The sequence below is a fragment of the Chanodichthys erythropterus genome, chromosome 10 (assembly GCF_024489055.1).
Source record: "Chanodichthys erythropterus isolate Z2021 chromosome 10, ASM2448905v1, whole genome shotgun sequence".
Lineage (NCBI taxonomy): Eukaryota > Metazoa > Chordata > Actinopteri > Cypriniformes > Xenocyprididae > Chanodichthys > Chanodichthys erythropterus.
In genome coordinates this window covers 53045865-53059849 of record NC_090230.1, presented here as the reverse complement: position 1 = coordinate 53059849, position 13985 = coordinate 53045865, and the positions used below count along the sequence as shown (strand labels likewise).

General features: G+C 41.1%; 2 protein-coding genes across 2 annotated transcripts in view; both read left to right on the top strand.

The window, feature by feature from the left end:
- LOC137027485 (fish-egg lectin-like) overlaps positions 1 to 13457 on the top strand; it is a 141722-nt gene extending 128265 nt beyond the window's left edge. The window contains exons 2-6 of the mRNA XM_067395649.1: positions 11506 to 11567; positions 11750 to 11977; positions 12327 to 12538; positions 13055 to 13182; positions 13298 to 13457. Of these exons, the coding sequence (XP_067251750.1) occupies positions 11506 to 11567; positions 11750 to 11977; positions 12327 to 12538; positions 13055 to 13182; positions 13298 to 13442 (775 nt within the window). The 3' untranslated portion in view covers positions 13443 to 13457. The remainder of the gene's footprint in view (positions 1 to 11505; positions 11568 to 11749; positions 11978 to 12326; positions 12539 to 13054; positions 13183 to 13297) is intronic.
- Positions 2932 to 5061, top strand: LOC137029487 (fish-egg lectin-like). Its single transcript, XM_067399100.1, has 4 exons — positions 2932 to 3106; positions 3454 to 3665; positions 4649 to 4776; positions 4892 to 5061. The coding sequence occupies exons 1-4, from the start codon at positions 2932 to 2934 to the stop codon at positions 5034 to 5036; spliced, it is 660 nt and encodes a 219-aa protein (XP_067255201.1). The 3' UTR covers positions 5037 to 5061.
- Positions 13458 to 13985: the final 528 nt, after the last annotated feature.

Sequence of the window (13985 nt, the reverse complement as noted above, 5' to 3'; positions counted from 1 at the left end):
CAAGGCATGAGGGCTCACAGAGAGGGCCTGCAAATCGCCAACGCGCTTAACCGATGCTAGTGCTAACAGCAGAGCGGTCTTCAGCGTTAAGGGTCTGAGATCGGCTGAACCCATTGGCTCAAAGGGGGGTCCCTTTAAGGCTCTGAGGACCAGTGAGAGGTCCCAAGTGGGAACGGTGAGGGGGCGAGGAGGATTCAATCGCCTAGCGCCCCTCAGGAAACGGATCACAAGGCCGTTACGTCCCACTGATTGGCCAGCAATGGGAGCATGGAAAGCCGCAATGGCTGCTACGTAAACCTTAAGAGTAGAAGGGGTGCGCTCCATTTCCAAGCGTTCTTGGAGGAAGGACAGTATGGAGGATACGTAACTCTCCACGGGGTCTATGTTGCGTGAGGAACACCAATCAACAAAGACCGCCCATTTCTGGTCGTAGAGGCGTCTCGTGGACGGAGCTCTAGCCTGAGAAATGGTATTTAGAACGTCCCCGGGGAGGCTGGACGACTCCCATCGAGGGACCAAAGGTGCAGAGCCGGCTGTGGGTGCCAGATCGTTCTGTTTGCCTGAGAGAGGAGGTCCCGTCTCAGGGGAATAGGCCACGGGCTCTCAGGGAGAGCTTGAACAGCTCCGAGGACCAAACCTGGTTCCTCCAGAGCGAGGCTACCAGAAGGACTCTGTGTTGGTCTTCTCTGATGCGCCTGATAACCTGAGGGATCAGTGCGATCGGAGGAAAGGCGTAAAAGAGTGTGCTGGGCCATGTATGGGCCAGAGCATCGACTTCCTTCGAGAAGAATATTGGGCAATGAGAGTTGTCTTCTGAGGCGAAGAGGTCTATCTCTGCCCTCCCGAAGAACTCCCAAATCTCAAGGACTACTTGGGGGTGGAGCATCCACTCGTCAGAGGGGACGTTGCTCCGTGACAACATGTATGCGCCCAGATTGTTCCTGCCAGGAACATGAGTCGCTCTGAGCGACTGAAGCCTCGGAAGAGCCCATTCCAGGAGACGTTTCGCCAGAGCGCATAAGCGGCTGGACGAGAGACCGCCCTGGTGGTTTAAGTATGACACCACCATCATACTGTCCGACCGGACTAGAACATGACGTCCTGTCAAGTGAGTCTGAAAAGACTGAAGGGCCTTCATCACTGCTAGCATCTCTAGGCAGTTGATTTGAAGATGGCTTTCCTTGCGACTCCACGAGCCGAAGGCCAGTCTGCCCTCGCACACAACGCCCCAACCCGAGTTGGAAGCGTCCGTTGAGAGCACCGTCCTTCGTGAGACCGCCTGTAAGGGCACTCCGCACTTGAACCACGTGGGGTCCATCCAAGGTTTCAGGGCTAGAAGACAGGCCTGATTGACCTTGAGACATAAGCGGCCGTGCCGCCAGGCGCTGGGAGGAACCCGGAACTTCAACCAGTACTGAAGAGGCCGCATCCGAAGAAGGCCGAGCTGCAGCACCGGGGAGGCGGAAGCCATCAGCCCTAGTAGCCTCTGGAAAAACTTCAGAGGGAGACAGGCTTTGTTCTTGATTGAGGTCGCGAGCTGCTGAATCGCTAGAGCACGCTCCGGCGAGACTACTGCCGACATACGGACTGAGTCGAAAACTGCCCCCAGAAACGAAATTCGCTGGGTGGGGTACAGCGAGCTCTTGGCTAGGTTGACCCTGAGACCCAGACATTGTAAATGGCTGAGGAGCACGGATCTGTGGTGTTCCAGCTCAACTCGCGAACGGGCTAGGATGAGCCAGTCGTCGAGATAATTCAGGACCCGGATTCCCATCTGCCTCAGAGGGGAAAGCGCCGCGTCCATGCACTTGGTGAAAGTGCGAGGAGCCAGAGACAGCGCGAAGGGCAGGACCGTATATTGGTACGCCACCCCCTCGTATGCGAATCTTTCACTCTTTGAGAAGCGGTGAAAACTGCTGAAATCGCTCTTTTAGAGCGGCGTTAAAGCCGCGGTTGAAGCTCTCAGGTGGCGCGCCGGATGGCGGCAGGGGACGGGAAGCGGCCGGGAGCGGGAAGCCGGAGGCGGCGGCTCAACGACGGCGCCGAAGCTGCAGTCAGTGAGGGCGCCGGCGCTGTCCTCAACCGGCGAGTCCAGGCGAGTCTGCTGCGGGAGCCTCTTCAGACGGTGGCGAGAGCTGTCAAGAAAGCGGCGAGCTTCTTCGGCTTCAGGCGGAGATCAGCGAAGAGATGTAGAGGTCGTCGCTGAAGGAGAAAACACTGAAATCCTATGGCGAAACGACTGCTTATATAGCCCGTAACCCGGCCCATTTCGGCGGGAATATTTGCGCGCTTTGTCGCCAAAGGCCGCGCAGCTATGCCGCGTCGTCATTGGTTTAACAACTTGTCTATGAGTGAACCAATGACGATGCAGTTACACTGCGTTATTGAAAAAGGCTTCAGCAGCGGGGAAAAAGGGAGACCTTTCCCCATACGCAGTACGAGTGAAGTATCGAAAGGGAACTCAACTTGTTGTCTTTACTCATACCCATTCACAACGTCATGACATCACACGCATCACACGTGATACACGACAGGCGAGGCTAGGCCATCTCAAACAAGCCTATTTATGTATTTATCGATTTATTGTTTTTGCAGGTTTGGCCCTCCATAATCCAGGAGTTATGTTTAATCATTTAGCAGACGCTTTTATCCAAAGGAGAACAATAGAAACAATCTCACCAACAATAGGGCAACAGTATGTAAGTGCTATAACTAGTTCGAGTCTAGTACAGTACACGTAGCAAGGTTTTTGTAACAGATAGACAAGTATATATACATACTTCACCTTCATCTGATTAGAGTAGGGGAAAATATGTTTAGGGAAAATATACTACAGGAAATTATCTGTGGACACAGATAATGATCTTCTATAGACACAGGGAAATACTGGTCTCTTGTCTCTTTTTCACTCCAAACAAGTTGAATGTTTGAATGAGAGTGGTTGAAGTGAACGATCAAAATGAAGTCTTCGTCCTGAATAATAACGTCTTCACAAAGGTCTTTACGTTTCTAAAGCACTTCAGTGTTGGTCCTGCTGGTCAGTTTGGGGTGGATACAGCAAACAACATCTTCAAGGTGCGGGGTGGCAGCCTTGTGCAGATTGCAGGTGAAGATGCAGTGTTTAATCTGTTATTAATGTATGTGATTTTAGTTTGGAGTCATTGTTTTAAAATCACAATACCAATCACATCAGCTTATTGTCATTCTGGTAGCACTTTATTTTACAGTCCTGTTCTGCATGTACACACTTTGTACTTATTATACTGATTACAATAACTGACTAGGTACTGACCCTGAACCTACCCCTAAACATAACCTTAACCCATGTACTTACCTTGTATTACAGTACTTTCTTTGGTAAGTGCACTGTAAGTACACTTATGTGTAAAATAATGTGTAACTGTTATTCTTCCAGTTAAACTCTTTCATCCAAACTGTTGCTTGTACTTTTAGGCCTTCTCAAACAGGTGGATGCTGGAGGAGATCAGATCACTGCAGGTGTCACTATGAATGATGACATATATTGTTTAAACATGGATGCTAACAATAAATTGCCATCCAGCTCTGTTCCTTGGGCTCAACTTGGTGGAAAGCTGAAGTATTACAGTTGTGGCCAGTACAGCTGTTGGGGAGTGAGCAGTGATAAACTAATCTGGATCATGAAGGTAATGTCACTGTTGTGAATGGAGACTCAGGCAGGAGCTCCAAGTGCAGCGTCTTTATTGAAGTTAGAATGGTCGTACAGGCAGGGTCAATCAGGAACAAACAGGAGTAGCAAAGGACAGGCAGGGTCGTAGTCAGGGTACAGGCGGTAGGTCAAAAAGGCAGGCAGATATCACTCACAGAACAGTATACAAGGCAAGGATCAGGACAGGCAGCAACGGATCAAAAACAGGAACAAACAAGGTCGAGAACAGACAGGCAAACAGGGAATAAACGCTCAGAAATTGCAACAACAGTTAACAATACTTCGCGGTGAGGTGGTGTGTGTGGAAGTCCTTTATAGTCCAGGTAATGAGCTGCAGCTGGGTGTGGTGATCAGTGATTAGTGTGAAGTGTGTGCAGGTGAGTGACAGAGAGGATGATGGGAGATGTAGTCCAGGAACAGTGACAGGAACAGACGGTGATCATGACAGTCACAGTGTTAAATACAGGGGCTTGAGTACAAGTTCAAATACACCAGGTTTTTAAAAGTACAACAATAAAGTAAACATAACGCAAGCATTTTCTGACATAACATTTCTGACAACTGGTGTGGAAGCAGCAAACAATTTCTTGATGTGATGATAGCACGTCCTGATATTGCTGAGTTAGGTGCATTCCTTGGTCAACATATTTTGTTGATCCTGGAACAACATTCCAGTCTGAAAATTTAGTCTTAACCCTATTTCCTACCCCTAAACCTAACCCTACCCATAAGTTATCCCAAAAATCTGAGGGAAATGATAGATGAATAACACTGATGTAGAAGCACCAATTCATGATTTTAAGCCTAAACTTTACATAATCTGTAAACTTGTCCCTCAAATCTGATTGGTTGATTTGAATGTTGTTCCAGGATCAACAAAAATGTTGACCCAGGAACATGTTGAACTCAGCAATATCAGGTTATGGCTGACTGGTTTGTGTTTCTTTCGGTCTTGTTCAGGGTGTGTCTGGTAATGCCTGTTCCGGGTCCGGCTCCTTTGTGAATATTCCTGGACTTCTGTCCATGATTGAAGTATCAACTGATGGCAGTGTCTTTGGTGTCAATGCTCAAGGGGCCTTATTCCAAAGGTGAACTGAACAGTCATCATTTAATAAAACTTTTTATGTACAAAGTGAAGAATTTTTCAAGAATAACTTTCACTTATAAATCAAATACTGCATTCAAGAAACCATAACTTTGCAGAACTGGCGTCTCTCATTCCAACCCCGCTGGCACAGACTGGTTATCGATGGTTGCCTGTCCCAATGGCCACAAGCATGTGAACTTTGACTTGGGATTGCTGTGGGTCGTCTGTGTTGATGGCTCCATCCGTAAATGTACTTTATAGTCTGTCATGCATCACTGAAGCAACAGAGGAGCTCAATCATTAACAGAAATCTCAAAGTCATCAGATATTATTAACAGAAAACTATAAATTGCTGCAAAACATTTCACAATACAATTACACTAAATTACACTATTTCAATTACACTATTAAAGCTGCAAGCAGTGATGAAAGGGCCCTCGCACCCAGGCTCACCGGCACCTGTTGGCCTTAGGAAAACAGTGAACAGTGGGTGACATGCATGTAAGCTAGTAAATACAGGAGAAGTCATTTCAAAATGCCCCACTTCCTGCTGCCAACAGGTGCCGCTTTGACTGTAACTGAATTTTGCCATGTGGATGTCTTCTGGCCAGGACTATTATCAAACATGAAGTTTAGAGCAGACTGGACATTGCATGTCTGAGTTACAACAACTTCCTATTTCGTGGCGTTATTTGCATACATTAGCACTTAGCCAAGTGTTGCATGATTTAACATGTTTCTAGTATGTTTGGTAATTCGTGGCATATTGAAATGTGTTTCTGGGAATGAATTACAGTGTAAAGTATGACATATTCTGTTGCCAGCAGATGGTGCTATGACAAACTGAATATTGTCAAGTAGATGTCTTTAGGCCAGGTCTCTTATCACACATGTGAAGTTTGGGGCAGATAGGACACTGTATGCCTGAGTTACAACAGCTTCCTCTTTCATGGCAAAACATCAGACTTTGTCAGTCTCCACGGACACAACGAAAATTCAAGATCTTTGAAATTTAACATCGCTAAGGCCTAAAGTTTAGACTGTCCCAAATATGATGTAGTTCTGGTTAAATCTCTTTAAGGAGTTAATCACAGTGTAAAACATGACATTTCCTGTTGCCCACAGGTGGCGCTATGACTGTAACTGAATATTGGCATGTAAATGTCTTCAGGCCAGGACTCTAATAATACATGTGAAGTATGGGGCAGATCAGACACTGTATACCCAAGTTACAACAACTGCCTGTTTCATGGCAAAACATCGAACTTTGTCAGGCTGCCACGGACACGCCTTTCAGCGAAAAACTCTTTAGTTATTGTGTAATGTTGCTGTTTGAGCAAGTTACAGCACTGAAAGTTCAATGCAAACGGATGTAAGAATTGAAAATATCTAAAGATATTTTAAAATGAACAAAGACATTTGCTTTACTGTTTCAACCCCCTCTCTCTTCCTACAAGGGCCATTTGGAAGGCACAAAGGTGCTGATAGTGATCAAGCCCTATAGGCCAAAATGTATGTACATTGGGGGTCTACAAATGGTCACACCTTTAGTACAGTGGGGGAAGTTTTAATCTTCTGATTGGTCAGTTTGAATGTCTCACATCTAGGTTTCAGTCATAAAAGAAGATTGGAACTGTTGCTCGGGGGTCTTTTATGCTCTGCTCTTTCTTTGATTCTTGGCTTTTCTTGGGCCCTCTCTGGCCCTCTCTCTCTCTTTCTCTCTCAGGTAACTTTTTACATACATGCTGGGTACTATTAATGGTATATGATTTTATCATCTCATACATCTATTTTGTAATTATTTTAAGCATAGGCGTAATTTGCGGGTGGGACGGGTGGGACATGTCCCCACCACTTTTTGAAATGGTCGATATTGTCCCCACCACTTTTTGAAACATATCGCGGCATCTCGCGGATATCTAATACAAAAGAAACACCTCTAGTTGATTATCAATTTGTGTTATTAATAGGCGATCTGGCGCTGGGATGTGTTGTTTTTGAAATCATGTTGAGTGCTCGTTGTCGCTGTTATCAGAGGCGCAACAGTGTTCTCTTGGCGCTCGTGCACACTGCGCTTCAATCTAATGTGTAACTGTTGCAGAGACTCTCTATTCGTTACGTTGAATCACAAAACAAAATACACATAAACGTGTCCCTGCTCTTGATATACAATCACTGACGAACATCTTTGGTTTTAATGAGAAAAATAAAAAATAAAAAATCATACATGGTTGGATTCGAACCCAGAATCTCTTGCATGCTAAACGAAAATAATGCCTCCAGTCCATCAGGACAATCTATTTTCAGCAGCGGATCCACGTATTTATTAACTAATGTACATACTCTCGAGACATATTGTATTATAGCAGATGTAAGGAAGAAACTATCATATTAGTTTTAATATCATATCATTATTATTGTAATAATACAATTACAATACCCCCCCCCCCCACACACACACACATACACATTTCTGTCCCACCCACTTTTTAAAACAAAGTTACGCCACTGATTTTAAGTTTAACCATAATCAGATATTGTCATTAAACCCTTTCAATTACAAATGATGTGCTAACTAGTTTTGATTTAGTAACATTAATGTGCTCCCTATTGCAATACAATATTGTCACATTATAGCTCCCGGAGCTCCTCCGTGAGGGACTCAAGGCCGGTGCGCCTCCCAGGTGAAGCTCATTAAAACTCGCGCCACCGGCCTTGCGCCGTTCCCTCACGGCTCTCGCCCGCCCTGGTCGCCACAAACCCATTATAATCTGTGATATTTTCTACACTGGATGCTGCGTGGAAGACAGCTTCCAGAACCTACACGAGTTCAATCAATGCTGGATTTACACAAAGGCTATTACTGAAAGATGAAGCAGTTCCCACTTTAAAAGCAGAAGCTGCTGTTTATGGGCCCGAACCTATAAGTATGTTTTGTACATGTCTTTTAAATGTATAGTTCTGTTGCTATTTTTGGTTGCATTAAGGACGTAAACAAAGACCAACATGGTTTGGCTTTGCTAGTCAGTTAGCTAAATTCTTTTGCATACTTGTCCAACAAACGGCAAGAAACTTATATGTTCATAGACAAACAGTTGTTCATGCTTAGCCTGACTACGTCAGACTTCCTACTTCCGCTCAATTTCATTTCGCTTCTGTACTCAGTCTGAGACAGCGTCAGAGCTTTCTGTTTACCACCGGTCTGGAAACAGCCGGGCCAATCAACGAACAGAGGGCGGGCTGAGAGCCGTGACGTAGATGTTAAGCGCAGAGTCTTACATTGTAGGTTAGAGAAATCGAAAACCGAACGCGGAAATGGCTGAGACACGGGATGCAGTTCGCTCGGTTATGGAGAACATTCAACTCAAACTGAAGCCAGCTGTGTTTAAAAGATCTAATCCTAAGTTTGAGAGTTGGCTACAAATATTTTCTTGTTTCACTCTGTCAAAAATAAGTTTAGAGCCCGTGATTGTACCGTGTATGCGTAGATTAACTTCGCATAATCTGCAAAAGTCGTTTACAGCCATGTTCACTCTGGTATTTCGCTCGCATCATCATGTGTTTACAACAGGTTTACAATGGAAGTTCAATCATAGATTTGAGCTCGATGCATGATGCCTGTGCTTCGATGAGGCTGTAAAGGCGCATACCATATGTCATAACTAAACGTATCTGATTGGCTTACGGGTAACCAATGATTTTAAACTTCAGACAATCGCCCCCTAGCGAGAGAGTAAACACTTCTCTATTATGCCATTCCAGACTCTGTCTACGAAGCAAAGTGAAGTAGCAGAGTCTGGTATTACGAGGCTAGTTCATGCTATAATTTTAACGAAACCTTTACAAAAATGCTACTAAGTCATGTATTCAGCTATAGTTAAGCTTTAATCAGGATAAAACAGTAAACTGAAAGCTATAAACAGCAGCAACATTTAGTGACAGCATATCTAAACACTTTGACACAAGTACAAAATGAAATACCATTCATAAACGTCCTTTAAAAGCTGCGATTGCAGAGGTTCTGCTTGACCCTCTTCATCATTACTGCTATCTGGGTCTGATTCAGGCTCAATTATTTACATTTCCACTGAAGCACATGCAACAACTAATGGTAAGGGGCGTGGCGTTCCCGGACGCTTCAGCGAATCACAATACAGCTGAGCACATTGCGTATTTCAGAGGGAGTGGTATCAGAATCAGGAAGTCAAACCCAGCCGTTCAAATGACAATGAAGACAGCGGTGTAGAATAAAATATATGAAAAATACAGCGTTGTTTTAAAAAATGAAGCATTAGACATGTTAAACTGCACCAAATAAACACAAACAAGCCTAGAAAAAAACAGTGAACAACCCCTTTAAATGTTGTCTTTTGTTGGACAAGATGTTAATAAATGTCTCTCATGTCTGGAAAGATGTTTGACGCATGTTGCTTTTTCAAATGTAGATTATAAGCGACTCAAACTCACACGTGCTTTCAGATGGAGTAGCATTTGGAGCCATACTTCATTGACAAGCTGCGTATTAAAAAAATAATTGCAGCCATTGTGATTTCATAATCACACTTGAGCTTTTATTTTGATCACCAGGGGCTTCATTTATAAAACTTTGCGTAGATTTCATCCTAAAAGTGTACGTACGCGCAAAAGCTAAATTCTGCGTACGCACAAAAAAAAAATCAGATTTATAAAACCATGTGCACGCCAGATCCTGCGCACAAATCCTTTTATAAATCCCAGTCAGTGGAAGATTGTGCATATGCATCTCAACCCTGTCTCCTCCCCGAAATCACCATATATGGAGCTTACGATGCCTCGTTTTACTATGCATAACTGCATATTATTTCCATACATATTCCCATTCACGTGACACCATGGTTAACGCCATCAAAGGTAGAAGACAATGGAAAATATTAGTAATGGACTATAAATGCCATTTATGCCACACATATTGATAAAGATCATCCAATATCCTCTTTATGTTTTAGAATAAATATATCAAAATAACCATAAAAACAAAATTGTATAAAATACTTAAGATAAAGGTTTTAGATTAGAGCTGATTCATTCATTTCCAGTGGCCAAATACTATTTTAATTGTTTTAAACAATTCGAATCAAATTTATGCAGCTTTGCTGATAAGGTGAACATATCTTTTAGTTTATAGGCTATTTTTAGTGGAAACAGACAGGCATACTTATTTATTGCAGTCGTCTGTCTCGGCGCATCACTGATAAAGTATTTTTAAAAGAAACATGCAAATCTTACAGTTTTCCTCAAATTATGTCCTTCATATACAGTGGTAGGCTAATTGTTTGAAGATCCTTCACACGACATCAACACAAGAGACCAGTATTTCCCTGTGTCTATAGAAGATCATTATCTGTGTCCACAGATAATTTCCTGTAGTATATTTTCCCTAAACATATTTTCCCCTACTCTAATCAGATGAAGGTGAAGTATGTATATATACTTATCTATCTGTTACAAAAACCTTGCTACGTGTACTGTACTAGACTGGAACTAGTTATAGCACTTACATATTGTAAGCTATTGGAGCTATTCCTAATTGTTTAATTTAATTATTTTTTTCAATTTGTGACATTGACATTTTTTGCATTTCTTCAACAATATATATATATTTTTAATATTAAAATAAATCAATAAAATTGTTTACATGTGCATTTTAATTTTCTTTCTCTTTTTTTCCTTTTATAGGTTTGACAGGGGATATAGTAACTTTGTAGTAACTATAGTAACACTACCTTTAGCTTTTTACTTCTGGCAACTGCATTTAAGCTTCAAATTTCATAAAAGTTGTCTGTCATTCTGTCAAAATTATAGTGATGGACAAAATGTATAAGGGATTTTTTTTACCTGCACTACTCTATAAATAAATTTGAAAAAAAAAAGTAGAAATTAATGTGGAAATAAATAAATGTAGACATAAATACACACACACACACACACACACACACACACACACACACACACATATATATATATAAAAATGTGGAAAATAAAAATAAAAGTGGAAATAAATTAATAAATGCATAAATAAATAAATGAGAAATAATGAAATATGGAAAAAATACAATTATAAATAAATGAGAAAATAAAAGCATAAATACTAATTTATTTATCCTTTTTTACATTTCTTAATATATATATTTATGTATTTATCTATTTATTGTTTTCGCAGGTTTGGCCCTTCATAAGCCAGGAGTTATGTTTAATCATTTAGCAGACGCTTTTATCCAAAGGAGAACAATAGAAACAATCAAACCAACAACAGGGCAACAATATGTAAGTGCTATAACTAGTTCCAGTCTAGCACAGTACACGTAGCAAGGTTTTTGTAACAGATAGATAAGTATATATACATACTTCACCTTCATCTGATTAGAGTAGGGGAAAATATGTTTAGGGAAAATATACTACAGGAAATTATCTGTGGACACAGATAATGATCTTCTATAGACACAGGGAAATACATCACCCCCCCCCCCCCCCCCCCACCCCAGGAAACACATTTTGGCTATATAAATGATCACTCAACAGCATTTGAAAACATTGGATGCAAGTTTCTGTATCTCAGAAGAGGAGAATCCACACTAACTGCTGAATTCTTATCAAGACAAGGTAATCTTCATTTAATTGCTATTTTAATATTGTTATTTTAATATTGATTATGTTTTACTCACTTATATAAATGATTTCTGGTTATGAACAGAACAATGAAGCTGTATCATAGCATCCTGCTACTCTTCAGCTGCCAGTTCATTCACACTATGGGTAAGCTACTACTGTACATATACATTGAAAAATACATAAAATAAAATTGAAATAAATAATAAAATAAAAGAATACAATTAAAATACATTTAAAAAAATTAGCTATTTCTTTTTTAATATAAAAGTACTTAATTCATTTTTAAAAGTGTCTATTTGTACTTATTTTGCACCATGTTTTCACAGCTTTAAACTGTGAAATGATTTGTGGCACCCTGAAGCAGATAGACGCTGGGGCAGGCTCAGTGGTTGGAGTGAACGATCAAAATGAAGTCTTCGTCCTGAATAATAACGTCTTCACAAAGGTCTTTACGTCTCTAAAGCACTTCAGTGTTGGTCCTGCTGGTCAGTTTGGGGTGGATACAGCAAACAACATCTTCAAGGTGCGGGGTGGCAGCCTTGTGCAGATTGCAGGTGAAGATGCAGTGTTTAATCTGTTATTAATGTATGTGATTTTAGTTTGGAGTCATTGTTTTAAAATCACAATACCAATCACATCAGCTTATTGTCATTCTGGTAGCACTTTATTTTACAGTCCTGTTCTGCATGTAGATACTTTGTACTTATTATACTGATTACAATAAATGATTAGCTACTGACCCTGAAGCTACCCCTAAACATAACCTTAACCCATGTACTTACCTTGTATTACCAGTACTTTCTTTTGGTAAGTACACTGTAAGTACACTTATGTGTAAAATAATGTGTAACTGTTATTCTTCCAGTTAAACTCTTTCATCCAAACTGTTGCTTGTACTTTTAGGCCTTCTCAAACAGGTGGATGCTGGAGGAGATCAGATCACTGCAGGTGTCAATATGAATGATGACATATATTGTTTAAACATGGATGCTAACAACAAATTGCCATCCAGCTCTGTTCCTTGGGCTCAACTTGGTGGAAAACTGAAGTATTACAGTTGTGGCCCGTACAGCTGTTGGGGAGTGAGCAGTGATAAACTAATCTGGATCATGAAGGTAATGTCAAAGTGTTAAATACAGGGGCTTGAGTACAAGTTCAAATACACCAGGTTTTTAAAAGTACAACAATAAAGTAAACATCATGCAAGCATTTTCTGACATAACATTTCTGACAACTGGTGTGGAAGCAGCAAACAATTTCTTGATATGATGATAGCACGTCCTGATATTGCTGAGTTAGGTGCGTTCCTTGGTCAACATATTTTGTTGATCCTGGAACAACATTCCAGTCTGAAAATTTAGTCTTAACCCTATTTCCTACCCCTAAACCTAACCCTACCCATAAGTTATCCCAAAAATCCGAGGGAAATGATAGACGAATAACACTGATGTAGAAGCACCAATTCATGATTTTAAGCCTAAACTTTACAATCTGTAAACTTGTCCCTCAAATCTGATTGGTTGATTTGAATGTTGTTCCAGGATCAACAAAAATGTTGACCCAGGAACATGTTGAACTCAGCAATATCAGGTTATGGCTGACTGGTTTGTGTTTCTTTCGGTCTTGTTCAGGGTGTGTCTGGTAATGCCTGTTCCGGGTCCGGCTCCTTTGTGAATATTCCTGGACTTCTGTCCATGATTGAAGTATCAACTGATGGCAGTGTCTTTGGTGTCAATGCTCAAGGGGTCTTATACCAAAGGTGAAATGAACAGTCATCATTTAATAAAACTTTTTATGTACAAAGTGATGAATTATTCAAGAATAACTTTCACATATAAATCAAATACTGCATTCAAGAAACCATAATTTTGCAGAACTGGCGTATCTCAGTCCAACCCCGCTGGCACAGACTGGTTATCGATGGTTGCCTGTCCCAATGGCCACAAGCATGTGAGCTTTGACCTGGGATTGCTGTGGGTCGTCTGTGTTGATGGCTCCGTCCGTAAATGTACTTTATAGTCTGTCATGCATCACTGAAGCAACAGAGGAGCTCAATCATTAACAGAAATCTCAAAGTCATTAGATATTATTAACAGAAAACTATAAAAGCTTGATTAATCTCTTTTCTTCTTTTTTTTTTTTTTTTTTTTGCTGTTGAATCAATAAAGCATTATGATAGCATCTTATCAGTGTTGTGTTTTTTGTATCATTTAGTTCAGTAGTTCTCAAACTGGAGGCCCAGCATTACAGTGGAATTTACACTGTTTACATTTTAATCAAATTGTTCATGCTTTATATCTAATGTTTGATTAGAATTTTAAACAAACACTGTTCCAACTTACAGTAAAATATTTCTTTTAAATACATCTTTCCAGTTTACAATAAAGACTTCAAATTAACAGAGTATCACTTAAAAAAAAAAAAAAAAAAAAAAAAAATTGCTGCAAAACATTTCACAATACAATTACACTAAATTACACTATTACAATTACACTATTAAAGCTGCAAGCAGTGATGAAAGGGCCCTCGCACCCAGGCTCACCGGCACCTGTTGGCCTTAGG